This window comes from Spermophilus citellus, assembly GCF_964194105.1.
Source record: "Spermophilus citellus genome assembly, chromosome: 3".
NCBI lineage: Eukaryota > Metazoa > Chordata > Mammalia > Rodentia > Sciuridae > Spermophilus > Spermophilus citellus.
In genome coordinates this window covers 223,666,176-223,686,468 of record NC_138184.1, presented here as the reverse complement: position 1 = coordinate 223,686,468, position 20,293 = coordinate 223,666,176, and the positions used below count along the sequence as shown (strand labels likewise).

Genomic DNA, 20,293 nt, shown 5'->3' with positions numbered 1-20,293 from the left:
CTACTACAGATATAATTATCATTGTGCACACATGTAGAGGCACATACACACAAATGTATGTTTATATATAAATTATATTTGCATTCACACTTATGATTATATAAAAACTTATCTGTTTTAGATTATTTTACTACAATCATTTTCATCTCAATAAAAGGGAAAATGATATTAATTTCATAGTCTGTTAATGTCTTAGTTATTAAACATGTTTTGCTACATAGAAAATTGGACTTCATTTTTATCCTTCACAGAACTTAATAAAGCAACTTACATAGATATTCAGCAATATAATATAATATTCAGTAAGGTTGGTACAAAGGACTAATGAGTTGTAGGATGGATGAATGGGTAAATAAAGTAACAATCTCACATTTAAAATACAAGGTTTTTAAAGCTAATATGTGAGGATAAGGATATATTAATTTGCTTGACTATAATCAATTCACTGCATGTATCTCAAACATCATATTATATACCATGAATGTGACAAAGGAAATTAAGTCAGTATGTTGATGTGATTTCTGCAGTTAGCACTATTCATAATAACCAAGATACTGCATCAGCCTGTTAACACACGAATAAAGTGAGGCATATATACATATCGAATACTATCAAGCCATAAAAAAGATAGAATCTTATCATTTGTGAAAGATGGATGCGACTGGAAGATATATGAAGTGAAATGAGCCAGACACAGAAAGACAAGTACTGTATGATCTCACAGAAAAGTTAATTTCACAGAAGTGGTAAGAAGATTGGTGGTCATTCATGGAGTGGGGGGGCACTGGGAGAAGCTGGGCACTAGGAACCAAGTCACAAAGGATGGCAGGAATAACTTCTGGTGTTCGCTGCTCATTGGGGACTACAGATAACAATAATGCATCTCATTTTTCAAAAATAACTAGAAGACAGGATTTTGAATTTTACACCACAAAGAATAAAGTTTGATATGATGAATACGCTAATTATCCTGATTTGTTCATTATACAATATATCAAAACACTGTAAATTTGTATGTTATGTCAAAGTAAAAAAGTGCTGAACTATTTTTTCTAGTAATAATTGCAAAAAGTATGCAAATTGATTACTACAGTATGCCACTTCTCAAGGAAAATAACTGCAGAGCTTTTCCTACAGTCAGCACGTTCTTGACCATGATGGTTTCAGGGACCAGGATGTCTCATAGGTGCGGAGGCCTACAGTAATGGACTGGATCTCCCACTGTGTGTGACCCTGTCTCCCATCTAAATAGAACCCGTGGGCCCTTCTTGATATTGTGTCATCCATCCTCTCTTCACAATCTGTTTCTTGACTCATGGGACTTGATTTATCTATTCCTTACGAAATTGTAATAGATGGGCTCCTCACAGAGCCACAGGGAAGCTCCTTTGGAGCAAGAAGACTCCATTAGGCAAAACCACCCCTGAAGATTTTCTCATTTCTACAAACTAAAGTAGATGAGAGTCTTTTCAAAATAAAATGAAAGTAAACATTGTTGGAGTCTTGCTCAAATTAATAATAATCTATTAATTTAAAATAGTCTACTATCTATAACATGTACCCATATACATAATATATATATAAAAAATATATATAACATATTCTAAATAACATATATATAACCTATATTATAGTTATATAAAACTATCTTGCAAATATTGATTACAAGTATATATATATATATATATATGTTCTACATAACATATTCTATAAACATATATATAAAACATACTATATATATATATATATATATATATATATATATATATACATATATCTGTATGAAAGTAACCTAAAACTACCTTGCAAATATTGATTGTGAGGTGGTTTTAGGTAACCAAATGGTAGAAACCAATAGTTTGCTTATAGAGATGCTGCTGAAATCTTGCAGAACTCTTGTATCTAAATGTAATAATGGTTCTAGCCCAAAGGAAGGTAGACATAGAGATAATGAACTATTAAGCTATGGAGCTAGCATTGATAGCAGTAATTCCAATAACCCAATTCTGAGCAGGCTACTCTTAAGGTAAGAAGTGCTCATTATTCACTTGCACCAATACAAGAATACCATCTGCTATTCGATGGCATCACTTGTCTTTTTGCAAAAAAAAAAAAAAAGAGAGAAAAGAAGAAGAAGCCTTGGGGGTGATAGGCCTGATGCTCTGGTCTAATTATAAGTCAGGTAATTATATCTTGCTTAGCTACATTTCCCAAGTAGTTTTATTTGAATTTCTTGCCTAACCCCGACACCTTAATTTTATTTTCTACACTAACTCTTGCCAAGAGCTGCAGTGCACTGTTAATCAGCCTCTTGATTCAGAAGCAGATGTAGGGACCGTGCCATCCCATCAGTGGGATAAATGACTCCTGAAAGCAGTGGGACATCATCCTCAGGATGTGATAGAGATGTAGAATCTGGACTATGGTGGGTAAAGGACAAAGGACCCTTGAGGAGGGGGTACTTATTGGGCAGAGTGTGTGATGTGACATTTATAATGAGTCAGATTAGGACAGGCGTTATGTATTTGATGAACACAGGTACCATCTTGGCATCATGGGAAATAAGTTGAAAATTTGTGTTGAATTTTCTCGGAAAGGATTGACTGGCCTTTCCTGCCAACTTCTTAAAACATCAAGACTAAGGTATGTGCCCTGAGAATGAGGTTGAGAGACAATTTGGTCCTTTCATTGTTGACATGTGAAGATCAAATGACTTTAGGGACTGAGCTGCAAGTCCAGCCTGCAGGTAGAGCTGTGTCATAGCACAGGCTGGTAGAGCAGGGGGTGCTGGTGCTGCTACCAGAGGAAAGTGCTGAATTTGGAATGTCAGAGCAGAGAGATTTCCTCGGATCCAGCAGTCATGCGCCTCTATTCAACCACTCCTGCTGAAATGCTCTGCTCCAGAGCTCAGGATGGCTTCTTTGCATGGCGTGGAGTGTGGCACTTAGTGAGAGCTGAGCCGGTCTGAATTGGGTTCACGCTTAATTAATCAAAACTTTGTCCTAGAAATAAAAATGCAAAACACACATCTAAAATTTAGACATTTTTGGAAAAGAAGAACCACAGAAAGAAAATGATACTATATTCTTCAAAAAAAAATTACATTGAATATACAGTGAAAAACTTTGGACTCTTGAGACAAAGGGAGGAGGAACACTGAAACTCTGGAAGCTGAGGCTGGGTTAACTGGAGCCCTGAGTCTGTGCCCTGCCAACACAGTGTAGGAAAGATGCTCAGGATAGACAGGTACCTCACTAGGAAACAGGCTTTTTATAGCCAGGAACAGGCAGCAGCCCAGTTGACACAGGAGTCAAAGTTTTTACGTCTTCATGCACAGGTGGGCTGGGTGGGTGAGGGTGTGGAGGTGGAGGAGGAGGATCTTGAAAGGGAAGCGTGTGCTGAGGTTCCATGTGGTGCTTGCCTCCCTCAACACAATGGTAGGAGTCAAATGTTAAGCACAATAGAATTCCAGAGAGTCACCAGCAAAAACTCTTTAAAAACGTCTTTCCACAGGGGGTCACTGCCTGAAGGACACTGGTCTCATTCATTTTTTAAAACATCTACAGAAATTAGCTTTGTGTTTTAAAGAGAGTAGATGTTCAACGAGTTGTGTTTCAGAAAATGAATGAATGAATGGGCCATTTCAAAATGGACTGTGAAGACTGTAAAAGCAAAACCATGTGTACAAGTGATGTAACGATGGAAACCTTTTATACTAACATTTAATTAAATGATAAATCTAAAAGGTATGGCAGCAGGGTCTTTCCTGCCTGTGTAGGGATGGTTTTAAGCAAGACAATCTAAGTATTAGGTCTCCTGTGAAATTGTTAAAGGCACAGCACGAAGGGAAAGCTACTTGTACCCTGGGCTAACACCGTGATCTAAAAGTCAGAGTGCCAAAACATTTTCCTTGTGGACAAGTGGAGTTGGTCAGAAAACAGGCGAGAGAAGAGAAAGTTCTACATTAAAGGAAAAAAGTACAAAATGAGTAAACTGTATATAATAAAAAAGACTCCTTAATGATCATGTTCAGGGCTAGCTTTATGTACTACAACAGTGTGTGCATAAGTCAAAACTGCTTGTAAGGCTTTGCCGGGTGCTTGGTGGTACCACATAAGTCACACCCTCACTGCCTCACGTGGCTCATAAATAGATACGAGTATTTTTTATAGAAGTGGCATGGTTATAAAGAAATATAAATCCCACTGTGTTAATTAATTGAAGGATCGTTTTACATTCTGAGGACATCCAGGTAGGATCTCTGGAAAACTAATGAACCAGAGGATAGGAAATTATTATTAATATTTGCAAACACTGAGAACATGTTTGTGTTTTGTTATTTTGTTTTCCACCTCATTTCAGTTTCTTTGCAATTTCCAAAGCAATCTCTTAGGGGGGAAAAAAGGCTTTATGTAAATTTAGCATCAGGCGAAGCTCTATACTACATCACCTCATTAGGCAACATACTGGTAGGTTTCGGGAGGTTTTTAAAATAAATGCATTCTGTTCTTTCTTTCTCCTTCTCAGAGGAAAGTCTACTGTCAATCTTAAATGAATTTAATGTATGCAGCTATGAGTTAACTGTGTTACTCCCTCGTCATTGCCCTTAGTAGTCTTACATCTTCCTTTGTGTTAACATGTGATGATTTTCCAGTGACGCATGGATTGTCACTAGTTTTTTTTTTTTTTTAACAACAATATGCAGATAGATAATAAAGTTTATTCCCCCCACTGGTTTTCTGTAGCTTGGCAGTATTTATTATCACAAAACAACAAGGAGTCAGTGATTCTACATGTCACAAGACTTTTTTGCTAAGCAAGTTATTTTTGCATCTTCATAGTCAGTTTCAAATGGGAATCTCTAACAGGAAGAAAATGACCTAAATATCTATAAAAGCTACTAAGAGATAAAAATACTAATGCGTATTACAGATGTATATTCCATTTAATCCCCACGGGGGACCAAAATTCAAGTTCCCTGGTAAAGGATGCAAACATCTTAATCATCATCCTTTTTTCCTGCTCTTAGAAATGAGAAAAGATTAAGGATATATTTATAGGTAAGCCACATCTTCTGCATCTACTTTTGATTTTCCTTTGCTTTGCTTTCATTATTCTTTGGAAAGAAAATTCAGTTACCTCTCTGCAATAGCCAAGTGTTGTTGTTGTTATCATTATTGTTATTTTGCCATAGAAACAGAGGATTGGAAAGAACTTTAAGAGATCATCTCTGTTAGCCTACACTTTCAGTGTTTGGTACTAGGAGGCTTCCCTGAAGAGTCTGAAAATAAGATTGTCCTCTGTGAGTCACACTAAAACATTAACACTTCATGGAAGGATTGGAACAAAATTACCACCAAGAGGCTAAATGGCTCCAGGCCAGCCTGATTGAATACATTACCTCAACTAAGCAAGCTGAAAGAGAAGCAAGCTGGAAAGAAGGCCAAGGAGGACCGGGAGGAGTGAATAAGACCAACCGTGTGTTCATCAACTGCAGTCCAGAGGAGATGGCCCAGCAGTCCAGAGGCAGCCGATTACCTTTAGCTCCCACATCATCTAATTTATTCCTTGTGTACTGATTCCATGCTCACGATTAGGCATCTGATTCTCATTTGGCTCCCCACAAGGGAGTCCTACAGGGAGAGATTTGGCTGGGTGTCGAACAGAAGCGTCCAGTCTCCTCAGTATTCCATTTTTTTAAATTACAAATCCATACCCTGGCATCCAGGTTTATAATCTGACTCTCCATGTTCCCTGCCAGGCCATCCTATCCCTCCAGAAGTGACTTTTCTTATTTTGAGTTAATTTAATGGTATTTTGATGGTAGATCTCTATCTCACACACTCTGATTATATTTGAGATCAGACTGTGCTGATAAATCAAGTTCCACCGAAAGAATCTGACTTTGAATTGCAGGAAACTCATTAAGGGAATGTCAGATATCAAGAGAGACAGCATTTAAGACTTCTCCACATCATGTAATTTCATCTTCCAGAATCTGATGCAAACCAAGCTCCCTTTTCCTTTCTGAAACTTGTAAACCTTATGCACGGGCAAGCATTTCATCTCAACTACCCTGAGAATCTGCTTCAGAGAAAAATCTCTACTAAATCCTAAGTGAAGCCTGATGTCTTTTTTCATACTTTCTCATTAAAAATGAAAATTTCAAGGCAGTTAAAAATTATTTTTATTTTCTCAGGGATCACTTTTTTATACACCTTTCTCTCGCATATAACCCCAATTATATTTTTCTTTCTCAGATCATTCATACCTTTTTTGGAAGAAAAAATTCTCTGAACCATGCCTATACATATTTTATACATTTTACTTGAGTGGGTTCTGTCCTTGTCTGGAGGTAATACTCAAAACAGGGCAATAACAAAGCTGAACTGGTGAAAAAAACAGTTCTTACAAAAACACTGATTATATACTTTCACAATTCTTACCTCCAAACATTATTTATTCACATTAGTCTATGTTACATTAGATCTTTATTTCCAATATTTGACAAAACTCAAACTCTTCCCATTGCATATGTATCTGATCTGGATAACATGTTCTGGAATCTTCTGCATAATATTATATTTCAATTTTATCTTTTTTTGACTTTCCTATGTTCCTTTTAATCTCAAAATCTCTAGCAGTTAATAATTTCGAAATTTCCAATCAACTTTTCATATTTTCCTCCCTAATTATTCTTCCCACAAAGCCTATTTTCAAATTTAATAACAAGTACTTATTGAATCTAAGTAATTTGATTTGTTTGAATTTTAAATAAGCTCAGGGTCTTGTTACTTTCAAGAAGTCTGTTCTAAGCACTATGTAAATTCATCAGAACCGACCTATCCCTCATATCAGCGTTGAAAAAGAACACATAACTCCTGTGGATGATTTCAGACCAACACACACACACACACACACACACACACACACACACACACAGATGATGAGTACCTTGTTTAATTTGAGCATTTTCATCTAAACGCAGACTTGAAGGAGAAAAATAAATTACCCAGAAATAGAGGGAGCAAAGAAGCAATTGCAATTGATATCTTATAACTTTATTATCAGGCTTAGAGGACAATTTAAATGTTGGTAATGCCTATATGTAGAAAGAAATTTTAAAGCATCCAAAGACAAATATGCATTTTAAAATAATCTATTACATTAATCTACCTTTTTGATATTTCTTATGAGCTTGAATAATATGTCTAGTTATTACAAAATTCAAGTCATTTGTGAAATCTGTGACATCTATGTGAAATGACTATCAATTAAGAAGTAAATGTTTCTTAGTTAATACTATTTCACTAATATTTCCTATTTCACCTGAGAACCTCATAAATTATCTTACCAGTTCTTTTCATGCAAACTCATAAGACTGGCTTATAGAACTAAACTTTTGTCTGCCTACAGAAATGTCCCTGCCAGGCCATCCTATCCCTCCAGCAGTGACTTTTCTTATTTTGAGTTAATTTAATGGTATTTTGATTGTAGATCTCTCTCTCACAGACTCTGATTCAAGCTCCCTTTTATAAACTTCAACATTTCACATTGTCAATTAATTTTGCTGCTTTAATTACCATTTTGATGTTTAGAAAGAGAAACAAAATGAAAAATGGTTTCTAGATGGCTGCCTTATGAAAATAAAGATTAGCAGATTTTAACATTTGTGCCAAGCAAAGGGTATGATGGCATGAAATTTGGAAATACTGTGTTCGACTGCTGGCCAGAACTTCCTGCCAAACTGCAGGTCTGTGTTCTTGGTGCATGTTCTAGGTACGTCCCTGTCCGCATTACTCTCATCTCCTCCCAAGGCCTCTCGTGGGCTCAGTGCTCCCTCTCCCACCACCCAGGGTGGCTCCTATCTTGGTGTTTCCTTCATGTCCTCATCCTTTCCTTGTACAACACCAAACTCAACAGAGGTATTTTTCTCTTGACAGTAACCAGTCCCCTTCCCAAGAGAAAAAACCTCTTCTGTCTCCGATGAACACATTTTATGTTTGCATCAGTGTCTTGCTATCCACCTCTCAGGTGCTGCCCCTTCTGACTTACCTGGAAATCTCTGACTTTTCTCATCCTAACAGGGTTTCTGAAATTTATAAGTTAATTAGTAAGCATATTAATAGGGTAAAAATGCAATGTAGGATATGTCACTTGTGTTAGACTTCAGAAGGGAAATTTCTTCTGAAAGATCAAAAACTAAGTAAAAGAAAGGATATATCAACATTTTGTTTCCATATTTTATGTCTGAAAAGAAAGGGCTAACCTTTTGCAACATTTTTCAATTTCATCAATATGCAATTTGCATGTTGTGTTTGAAATCAAAAACATGAAAACCAAGTGCTCTGTAGGAACAGAGGCATGTTTTATTTCCTTCACATCAAATGTTTTTCAATAAGGTTTCAAACAAATTGTCATCTAAACCAAATTTTTAATACCTTTGTCAAGGCCAAATTGAGAATATTGGAAAAATAAATACATAGGTAAGGATTCAGGGAGAAGCTTTTGTAGCTCCCTGGACCTGTTGCTTAACGAAGATGCTCTGACCTTCCTTTTTAATTATACTAAAGCCATATTAATGCTGCAGTCTAGGAAAATTAAAACTGTCTAAATTGCTCTCCTTATCATGTGACCTAATTTTCTTTCCATGCTTCCTTTTAACTTCTTGGTGGGAAATATGAGGGGCTAAGGGCACACAAACCTGTATTTTAGTATTGGGACTATGGTTTAGATACAAGGTATTCCCCAAAAGCTTATGTGTGAAACAATGTAAGAAAGTTCAGAGGTGAAATTACTGGGTACAAGAACCTGAACCTAATCTATGCATTAATCCCTTGATAGGAATTAACTGGGAGGTAACTGTAGACAGAGAGGGTGTGGGTGGAGGAGGTGGGACATTGAGGGCATGTAGAACACTCTCTCTGCTTCCTGAGACCACATTCTGAGCTGCTTTCCTTCTCCACACCTTCCGCCATGATGTTCTGCACCACCTTGGTCCCAGAGCAACAGAGTTAGCCATCTATGGACTGAGAACTCTGAAACCATGAGCACCAAATGAACTTTTCCTTCTTGTCAGGTCTTTTGGTCAAAGTAATGAAAAAGTCAACTCAACAATTGGTTTGGACTTGCAGCATGGTATTTATTTTTTTCCCCCAGGGGTGAATTCATGAGCCCATTTGAAGTTATGTTTCTTCAGGTATAAAATGGAAATAGTGCCATACGACTCAGAGTGGACATGAGTCAATATATATGAATCCCCAGGTAAGCACTTAATAAATAATACCAATGCCATTTCCCTTCCTTTCATTTATGTTGTTATCTAATTTTTGGACAGTGATTATTAAGCATTACTAGGCAACCAAACATTTAGCCTGAATCCAGATCCTGAACAAACACACAAACAAAAACCTGATCATATTGATTAAGAAAATTTACCATGTGGATTGAGGATCATAGTGGTTGTGACATTCCTAGTTGACAAACATGCTGAAATGCTATTCATTTTCCTATAAAACTTATGTACTCAGCCGCTGGTGTTGGTAAATTATAAGCAAACACAATGGTTAATAGAATACAGAGAAGTTTCATTATTCATTGGTGGGGAAATAATAGTTTAGAAAACACAGTCCCTGAAATACAACTTCATATGATTTCATTCATAGGCACTTCTACAAACATGAGTTCCTTCAACTTTATTCTCTGAGCTTCTTTAATATCACCTTTACTTTAAGTGGCAGAGGAATCTGATTCAGTTCTGAGAGTCAAAGGGAAAATCCTGCACAGTCCTTCTGATGGGGTGACAGAATTGCACTGCAGCTCTCCTATGGGTGTAGACATGCAGCACTCTCTCATGGTCAATGGGGTTGCTTCCCTTAAGGCAGAATTCTGGGAGAATGACTGAGTTATTGCCACATCTCTGTGGGCACATGCCATTTTGGATGAAAAGTGGAATAAAGCCATTGACAGCTTTTTGGAAACCACACAAGGAAAAGGAAAGACTCTGTATTTTGACTTATCTTCCTGAGTGAAGCTGATCTACTCTATTCATTAAAATTGCCATTATTATAACCTTATAAAATGATATTTTATTTGGAAATATGTCACAGGACCCCCCCACTGTACTTTCATCAGAAAGGGAAAGATAAACGAATGGGAAGTCCCTCAACATTGAACAGGTGTATCTCTATTACCATGCCAAATAGAGGTTTATGTTCTTCAATTGAGGAAATAAATCATTGCTATTCTAGATAGAGTTCTCAGAAGACCATTTAAGAAGTAATCTTTGCCAACTGTGATGGTGGGTTTTATGTGTCAATTTATGTACAGCATCCAGTTACTCCACCAAACACAAATCTAGGTTGTAAATGTAATTAAAATCTACAATCAGTTGACCTCATATGAAAGAGGTTATTCTAGGTAGCCTGGGTGGGCCTGTCAATCAAGGAAGAGTCTTGAGTGTGGAACTGAGATTTCCTTACAGAAGAATTTCCACCTGTGGTAGCAGCTACAGCTCCTGCCTGAGTCCCAGCCTGCCTTTCCAGACATAGTGCCCTGGGTTTGGACCTGCCTGGCTAGGCCTCAATGTCACACAAGCCAATCCCTTGCAGTAAACCTCTAAATGTATCTTTGACTGCTTCTGTGCCTGGATAGGCCTGACTGATATACTCATAAACAGAACTCTAAAGCCCATCTCCTCTAGTTCCTGAGCCTTCCCAAATAACCCTGGCTCTCTCCTCCAGATGTCACTTCTACAGCAGGAGAGAGGGGTCACCCCAATGCTAACACACATACCAACACCTTAGCAATCATTATGAATTCTAAATTTATTTAGTCTTTTATCCATGAGGTATCAGTGAAATCTCTTCAGTATTTATTTGTGAAAGTCATATACAAATGCTTTTAAAGTGTCGGTTTATATTTTAAGGCAAATGATACTTAAAAATTATTATCTTTGCTCTTTTTTTTATATTGCCTTGGCCTATAGGAGAGTATTAAGTATATGTGGAATGGATAAGTGAGCAATTTTTAACAATAGCTAGATACTTCCAAAGGATTTTTATATTAAAACTGATTCTTCTTCTTAGGGTATTATTTAGGTGACATATTTTTAAGCATAACTTACAAAATATGGAAAATTCTGCTTATTGTCATATATGAACATAAATTAATGTCATGCAGAAAAGACTCTGATGGTGACTTGAATTCAGTTTTGTTTCTGACTGTGACCATATGTATGGATATAAGTAAAAGCAAGAAAGGAATATTCATAAAAAAATAAATAAAGCTGTCCATAATTTTTCCATTAATATTTTTTCATTCCATGTTACACTGTTTTATCATTCTAAAATTTTAAAGCATACGGCATTTTATCTATATCCAATCTTTTTACAATTTTTTTCCCTAGAGCAGAAGAAAAATAGTTCAAACCTAGTTATTTTAGTCTTTGAAATTGGATAACAGCCATTTCTTCATTTTTACAATCTTCTACAATAAACTAAAATGCAAATTTAAAAACCTTGGCTTTATGGTCTTTTAATATATTAAGGCTTAACTAGTTTAAATGCAACTCTATAAACTCATACTTCTCATAAATTAGAAGAAATCTGTTCATTAAGATGTAATAATGTTCAAAGAAAATGTAGCTTTAGTATAATTTTTTCAGTGTTGTAACTTTCATATCTAATCTTTGTTTAGAGAAGATTAATAACAGTGTGCTTTCCTGTCTGAAAACTTAGAAAAACATTTGGCTAAATAACTTTAAGGAAAAACAAATATAAAATCCATAATGCTCATATATGATTTGCATTTTCACTTTTATTTAGCTAGAATTATTATTTGAATATGTGACTTCCCAGAATCAAATCTTGGGTTCCATCCAAACCAGATGGACATTAGAAGACAATGTCCAAAGGCTACAGTGATAGTATAATTTCCCCACTATTCCTTTTGCTTCTGTTTTCATTACTGAAAAGACAAAGCTACACATGTAGGTACTCACAAAATAAAACGACAGAGATCAAAATCACCACCGCGCTATGGAGCGTCTTGCCTGGAGGCTTACCACATCACCAACTTTCAAGGCAAGACCATCCATAGAGTAGAAGTCAACCTATCCTTGATAATTTACCAATCATAAATATTGAAGTTAAACAAAGTTCACTTGATAAACCGCATTTTTCATCATGAACAGAAAGAGACTGACAGGGAAGAGAATGTCCTTTCATGGTGGTTGAAAAGATGGGGTTGGGTCGTTGTGGGGTTAATTGTGTGTCTACATGTTCACGGGTGGTTCAGGGAGTCAGAGAGAAAGATTTCTAAGGTAAATCTGCAGCCTAACCTGCCTGCTGCCAGCAATAGTCGTGTTCATGAGTTTATTCATCCCTTGGAGTTTGGTCTTACAAAATAAAGATAATAAAGTCAACTGCTTAACTTTGAGAGGCGAATGATAGAAAGCGTCAGGAATGCCACTGTGCAGGAGAACTTCATGGACGCCACGGCCCCTCCTTTGTCTCCCTTCTGAGAGCAGGTGTCATTGTTTTGTGCCAGGGCCATTTCCATACACTTCTCTCCTGGAACCTCTTATGTTCCCTTTCTGCCTTGTACCTCTAGCCTTGCCCTCTCCGAATCCTCCTCTTCAGTTTAGAACTTAGAACTCCCTCATCCTTAGAAATATCCAGAATTCCCATGTCCTGCCTTTCGCTCTGCCCTCTTCTGCTCTTCTAGGTAACCACCCTTCTCCATTCCTTCTTCAGCAGCCCCTCAGGAAGATTGCATTTCCCCCTCCTCTAAAGTTAGACGCAGCCAAACATGTGATCTGGTTTAGTCCATAAAATATGGGCACTTGCCATGTGCCTCTTCCTGGCAGAAGCATTTAATAACCAGAGATGAGGTCTCCAGCCCACCAGGCCCTGGCCCCGGCTACCATGCAGGTGGTAGACCAGGAAACTGAAGCAAAATCCAGAAGGCTTCGCGTAAGAAAAAAAAAAAAAAAAGGAAAAGAAAACAAAAACAATAAAAAACCCCCAAAACCTGTGGTTATATCACTGAGACTCATCAGTCTTGACTTCATGTTCTCTGTCCTTTCAATACACATACAAGAATGTGAAATACTAGGATTCTGGTGATATTATCACTACTTTCATTGCAATTTGGTTGTTGAGCATGTTTAAATTTCAGTGAAGGAAAACACTTAATGCAGTAATTTTTTTTTTTTTTTTTTTTTTTTTTTTTTTTTTTGGTTTCAAGCAAAAGGAGTCCACCCTAGGTATCATCCTAAAGAGACATGAAAGCTGGATCCCTGGTGTCATCCATTCAGTTTCAACCCACACAGCTTCCAATTTTCTAGGTCTTCCTTCATCACAACCCTATTAGGTGAATCTTAGAAGTGCTGTTCCTCCTCCAAGTGGGAAACTTGAGTCACCTTGAACTTGCTTCCTCCTTTATCATACATATAAAAGAATTCACAAAATCCTATTGATTCTTCCATCTAAAATTAAAAAAAAAATTTCCCTGTTCTTATGTTAGTCCCAGTGGGTCTCTCAGTCATCCAGCGTCATCAGCACACCTGTGACATTGTCCTGGGTGACTTCTTCATGCCATGTCAGCCTTGCCCCATGCCATTCTCCACGGAACAGGTAGACGCTCAGCTTAAAGTCCTCCAGGTGAAAACCAAGGGGACTCTGACTGGACTCCTGTCTCCTTCCTGCCTCTCTTGCCCTCAAGATCTCTCCTCCAGCCACTCTAACCTCTTTCACTTCTTTCAAACCAAGATCTGTGTTGACCTCCATCTCAGAATCAGCGAACATGTGGACACCTCTAACCTAGAATCCCCTCTTCCAGTTTTCTCACTCCACTTGCATGAATCCTTCACATCTCAGCTTGTATGTCACACTTTTGGATGTACAGGAAACACTACAAATATCTGCTAACTCCCCTACTCACATTTCAGGTGGGACTCTCCTCAACACCTACCCTTCCTACTGAAGTGACTCCAACTCTCCCCCAACTGCCCCTGAGCTCCTTTCAGTACAGAGCTGCCCTGTGGACTCCAGTTGTGGGGAGGGGAACTTGCTGGAGCTCATTTTCCAACATTAATATGATCGTCAGATCCTATAATTAGATCGACAATTAATCTTTTGGTTAATATATTGATTAGTCACAATAAATTTCATCTACTGAAAATAATCTTTAGTTGGAATTGGTTGAGGTTTTTATCTCTGTTGTCTCAAGAGGTAAACATCATGGTGTCTTGAAATACACAGCACAAACTTGGAAAATTCATTTTCTTGATAACTGCACCAGAGTTTAGAAATTTTTTGCTAAAAATAGGTTGTAAGTTATCATGTCAGAGCTGTGTTTTGGTCTCTTTTGGGTGCCACTAAATCACAGCACAGTATCATCAAAATATATTGAATTTTACACAGCTTACTTTACAGGCAAAAATTGTGAACATAACTCCTTTCCAATAGATACAAAATCTAATAGTAAACTACCCAAAAGGATGGATAATTTATATGGCTTCTTTCAACCAAAAAGGCAATAAAAGTCTGACTTATGAGAACTACACTACATTGAGAAATTAAAAGAAATGAAACCCTGGAAACCAACAAAACAGCACTAAATATAGTCAGGAAAATAGGAAACACAACAGCTTAGTACCTCCATAATTAAATAAATATCTCTATATGTGGGGAATAAATACTTCAGTGAAAGTTCTTAATTAGAAAGTATAATATGATTTGTAAAATAAATGTGTGTCGACAGTGCATCCCAAGATACACAAGCAAGCTAATAAGTCTTGTCCAAATATGGAGAAATATTTTGGTCATCTAAAAGCATTTGGAGTGTTGCCTAGTACTCCAGTGGAGCAGGGCCCAGAGCAACTTCTTATCTATATCCAATTGATCAAATTAAAGTTTTTAAGGCATTTGTTAGACATAGGTTTCATTGTTTAGTTATTTCTGCCTCTCTGAAGCTCAGAATTTATTTCATTTTCACTTCTGAGGATATAGATATAAAGCATGTTGACATTATGTTGGATAGTTTTCTCTATTTGTGTATAATTAATCTGGTCATTCCCAAATTGGTATGCCTCATTCCAAATAGCCTATTCTATGTGGAAAAACATTACTTCTGTTTGTTTCATTTCTGTGTCTTTTATAAAGTTGATTAAGAAAAAGTGAATTAATAGCTACATGGCAAGAATACATATGATGACAAAATTGCAAAATCATTATTTTGCCATTTTTTAAATTTGTAATAATAATAGAGATAATATTACAAGCCATATACTATATCCTTGTAAAAGTTTTAAGAAACCAATAATAAGTATTTCTACATTTGCTACCTAATGGTATGATACAAACAAACATTTATCAAGATAAAAATAAGATCCACATGCACATCAACTGTCTTTCATATGTACTTTTCATAAATATTGTAACTGTCGGGCCCCACAGGAACCACAGAGGGAGGGTGAGGCTCCTAAAATAAAGAATGACATTTTAAGTGCACAGCCATTACAAACTCATTTGATATTCATTTTAATTGCAATGGCTATAATGAATATACTTTGTATTCAAACAGATGTCACAAGTACTTCTACAGAAGTTCCAATATAATTCAGTCTTAGTTAAGAATGACTAAATGGATATTTAAAATCGGAGGGTTCCATGAAGGAAGAAAAAGTCAATTTCAGCAAACATTAGCTCCTTAAAACAACAAATTAAAGATTTTTATGAAACTGACTTCCTTCCTATTTTTATCTGAACACAGAACTGTATCCTAGAGGACTGGCTGGGTCAACCTCTGTTTTTCCTTGGGTCAGCGGTTCTAATACAGAGCTACCCAGAAGGGAGAAATTGGAAGTATGGAAAAGGAGTCTGAAGGGTAGGCTGGAATTCACTTGACAATATTTAAAGACTGTTCTATCAAGTGAATTAAAAATAGTATCAATACCAATGTTTAACTGAAGTAGGTAATCATGCCATTTACTTCAGCCAGTGAGACAAGCCCTGATACTCCCTTCAATCTTCTCCCACAGGAAGCAACAATATCTTCAACTCCAACATGACAGAACTTCAAGCCATAACTAAAGGCTTTGTTTTCCAATCATGGCGCACAAAATTACCCACAGATGTGTGTTCAAAGGCACCATTCCAGGGCCCCAACCCAGTCCCCCTGAAATCAGCACGTGAACAAGAAAACTGAGCATTCTGATGCACATTCCTGATGAAAAGCAGTTGCTGGAAGGTTGGACAAGATAGTATGAAACTATATATTATTAATTTTATTCAAATTCAGCTAGCATTTATTAAAAAACATATCCTATGAATGAAAGATTTTAGGTTAGAAAATGTAACCAGCAGATTGCTTTAAAACAAGTTCACCCTGTTTTCCCTGAAGCTTTGTGTGCCCTGCATTTCACAGATGCGTGAGGCTTCTTGGTGGTGGTTGGGTATGAGCAGGGAAGAGAGGGAGCTGACCCAGGAGAGCAGGAGCCCTGCAGGTCAGCACCTTTCCACTTCCAGCTGGGATCCCCCCTCCAGCTGGGGGCCTCTCCTAGTGCCTAAACTGGAAGCTGAACTTACTTGGATGCCATATTGTGCTTTTTAACCACTAGAGAAATAGGCAACACTTAAGTTGACTTTGGAGTTTAATGGAAGTAGGAAGAAAACGAGGAACGTAAAGCTGAGGGCACCAAGTTCTCTTCTGGTCAGCAATTCGCCCCACCCCTGCTCCCATCCCAGGACTAAGAATAATTCACCGAATCTCAAACAGAGCCTCAGTGAGGAGACCCACTGAGCAGCATGTAGACAAGCTGACACAGTTTATTAAAGACCGCTGGTTTTCCAAAGACCTTGGCTGAGTCTTTCCCACATTAGAAACAGGATTCAATAAAAATGCTGTAGGAAGTAAAGGTATTTCACCACTAAAGAATAGGGGACCCTAAAACACACTGTCCCTGAATTTCCTGTTTTGTTTCCAAAAACCTATCCAACTTAAAGGAATAGAGCAATCCTGGACTGGAAAACCCAGATGCATATTACCTTGAAGGACACTGCTTTCTCTCATGCCCAGTGGCACCAAGGACAAGTAGTGCTGTCTGTAAAAAGCTACCTTCTTAACGTCTGCCAAAACCACTAGTCCTTGGGATGCTACTCATACAAGCAAACTAAGCAGACGAATGCTCATGATGTCACTGCTTCTGCAGCCTGACCTGAAAGCCCCCTCTGAGTGAGGATGGGTGTGAATTTGAGGGAACTGTGGGAGGGAGGATCGGTGCAGCTGGCCGTCACTGGACAAAACACCACAAGAGAGAAGACTCGCTGTGTGGCAAAGCACCATCAGGGATGGAGATGCCATCATCAGCCTGGCCTCACTGTACTCCTCTTGGAGCAGCCTCAGATCTCCTGGAAGCTTCTTCCAATGAGTCACATGACTTCCAGGCTCTCTGAGCACTTTGACCTGTGAGCAACCCACCTCCCTGCCCTGGCACCATTGGGATGTGGCTGAGACAGGTCAACAGAAACAGCGCCTGAGCTGTGGGGACTTTTCCCCCTCGTCCATCACAGCAGTTTTCAGAGAGTGGTCTGTGGGCAAGTTATCATGTTTGTCTGCTCTGGCTGCCCTACAAAATATCATGCCCTGGGCGACGTAAATGGCAAGAATTTATTTTCTCGGAGTTCCAGAAGAGAGGAGAGTACGATCATGATGCCGGAGGGTTCAGTTTCTGGGGAGGGCTCCCGTCCTGGCTTAGAGGAGGCCTTCTTCTTCTTGTGTCTTTTCATGGCAAAGAAGGAGAACAGAGAGAGCATTCTCTCTCTATTCTTCTTTTAAGGCCACCAATCCCATTGGATTAGGACCCCACCATTAGGACCTCAATCAACCCGATTACTTCCTAGGAGCCCTATCTCCCAAGACTGTCCTTCTGGGGGTCTGGGCTTCCATATGTGACTCCTGGGGGAGACCAGGGAGTCCAGGGCACCCATCACTAATGAAAATTCTCAAGCCCCATCTCAGCTCCACCAAGTCCAAACTTTAGGGAAGGGGCCCAGCACTTTGTGCTTCACTCATCTCTGCAGGTTGTTCTCGTGCCCGTGAAGGTCTGAGACGCCCCGGCCTCCAGGATCAAGACTCACCCCTCAGCACACACTTCCCTCCACACCTACGCCCACTCCCACTGTGGCCTTGTTTCCTGATGCACTTTCCTCATGGACTCTCTTTGGCTAAACTTCTCAGCAGGACCTGAAGGCTCACTCACATCACTCAGGCTGCCTTCCAGACGTTTGCTCACGCTCTGCCGCCAACCCATAACTGCCTTCTGCCTCTTTAAGGATGCCTTTCCTCAACAGCCCAGCCATACACATCTCTTCTCCAAACAAGGGCACATTTTCTGAATCAATGATTTTCATATTTTATAGGTTTTCTAAGAGTCCACAGGATATGCCATCTTAATTACAACACAAGACTTTTCACGTGGGAAGCATTCGGTATCCCAATGTGACACCCACCATTCCATCTCTTTTTCAGTAAGCTACTCCCAACAACATTGGCTCCAAACTCAGTACCACTTTGGGGCATCACATTGCCCACTGACCTCTAGCATAGCACAATGTCATTTCCAAAGTTCCATAATATTTTTCAAGAATCAATATACCATTTGCTACTTTTGTCCTTAAATACCTCAGACCCTATAAATGCTTCATATATTACCCCAGTGAGTTCTCACAGTTCCCCTGTAGTAGGCATTATTTCTGTGCTTGACAGAAAAAGACACTGGAAAGAGGCTTAATATCAAGAGATCTATTGTACACATGACGACTCTAAGTAATAACAATATGTTGAGTTCTTGAAAAATGCTAATAGAATAGAATTTAGGTGTTCTCGCCACAAAAAAGATAAGCAACAATACGCTAATTAGCTTGATTAATCCATTCCACACTGTATACATATTTCAAAACATGCACATGCTAAATATATACAACTTTTGCCTATAAATCAAGTAATTTTTTTTTTTAGAAAAGAGTTCAGTTAACTAAAGTCACATACATGGAAAATGGGAAGGTTGCAGATTATAAAGACAGACTTCTTTAACTCAAAACACATGCTTTTTCCCACTCTGCTATGTTCTAAGCCAAAGGATCAGTTTTCTGTTCACATCTTGGGTTTAGTGCCAAGACCTCCAAAGCACATGACCCCTTCTTGCAGGTAGGCTGTCTCCATTACATCCCTTGGGACCTTTTTTTTTTTTCTACAACCCCAAACAGTCTTATGCGGGCACGGTGTTTGCATGTACACACACACTACTGCATGGCTCAAGGTAGGCTATCAAGAAAAAAATCGAGTCTCGACTCGTTAGACAAACAGACACTCTTAAATGACTGGAGACTACAAAGGGCTGTAAACCCGATGCTGTTCTATATGTGGTTCCCTTGCAGGCGGCCCTGGGGATGCTTTCATCTCTACACTAAAGACACCTGAAGAACTCAAAGGTAATAACTTGAAAGTTCAAAAGGAGCTCTGTCAAACTTTTTGCCCAAAGCAACAGCTGATAGATAATTAAGTACTAGACGCAGCCTCACATACATACAGACACAGAAAATTCCCCAAATCTACAAACCTAAAGACATGAAATTTCTTTAAAAATCCTACGTTCTTAGCTTCCATTTTCAGAAAACAATCCGAGCGATTATATTTTACTTATTTACAGCCACCTGCACGTTGAAAGCTGGACCCTAAGATACTAAACTTCACCTGTTGGACTATTGAGGCCATTCCAGACACCAGCTGAGATGGTAATTAAAGCGACACTCGGTTTGGCCTACCTGGGGTGTTCAACAGCCTGGACATCTTGCAGAAGTAGGAGACGTACTGTTCACAGTACTCGGCGCTGCTGGTGATGGCGCTGATCTGGTCCATGGAGGCGCTGTAGATGAGCTGTGTCACCGAGTACTTTTCTGGGTTGTAGCCTACCACCGTCGTCTGCATCTGCAAGTCGTGAGACACGATGGTCCACACTTTGTCCTCTGTGGGCAGAAAAATGACCACATCAGTAAAACATTAGTAGGGAAAGGCTTCTTCAAATGTCGGAAAATAACTAAGTTACACCGCCCTCCAAAGACACTGGGTCTCCCTACGTGCTGTTCGCTCTAATCAGAATGTGCGTCTTCATCTTATCAACAGATGTTCTTTTCACACTGACCTTTTAGGCAAAATTAGACACTGCATTGATCTGTCACCAAAAGGCTCTGCACATGTGGAATCAAGCAAGTGAGCAATTATCTCAGCA

At 38.5% G+C, this 20,293-nt stretch overlaps 1 protein-coding gene across 1 annotated transcript in view; it reads right to left on the bottom strand.

Annotated features, from left to right (window-relative positions):
* Positions 1-20,293, bottom strand: part of CNTNAP2 (contactin associated protein 2) — a 1,934,648-nt gene that overhangs the window by 633,852 nt on the left and 1,280,503 nt on the right. Inside the window, exon 13 of the mRNA XM_081283562.1 lies at positions 19,830-20,030. Within this exon, the coding sequence (XP_081139688.1) occupies positions 19,830-20,030 (201 nt within the window). The remainder of the gene's footprint in view (positions 1-19,829; positions 20,031-20,293) is intronic.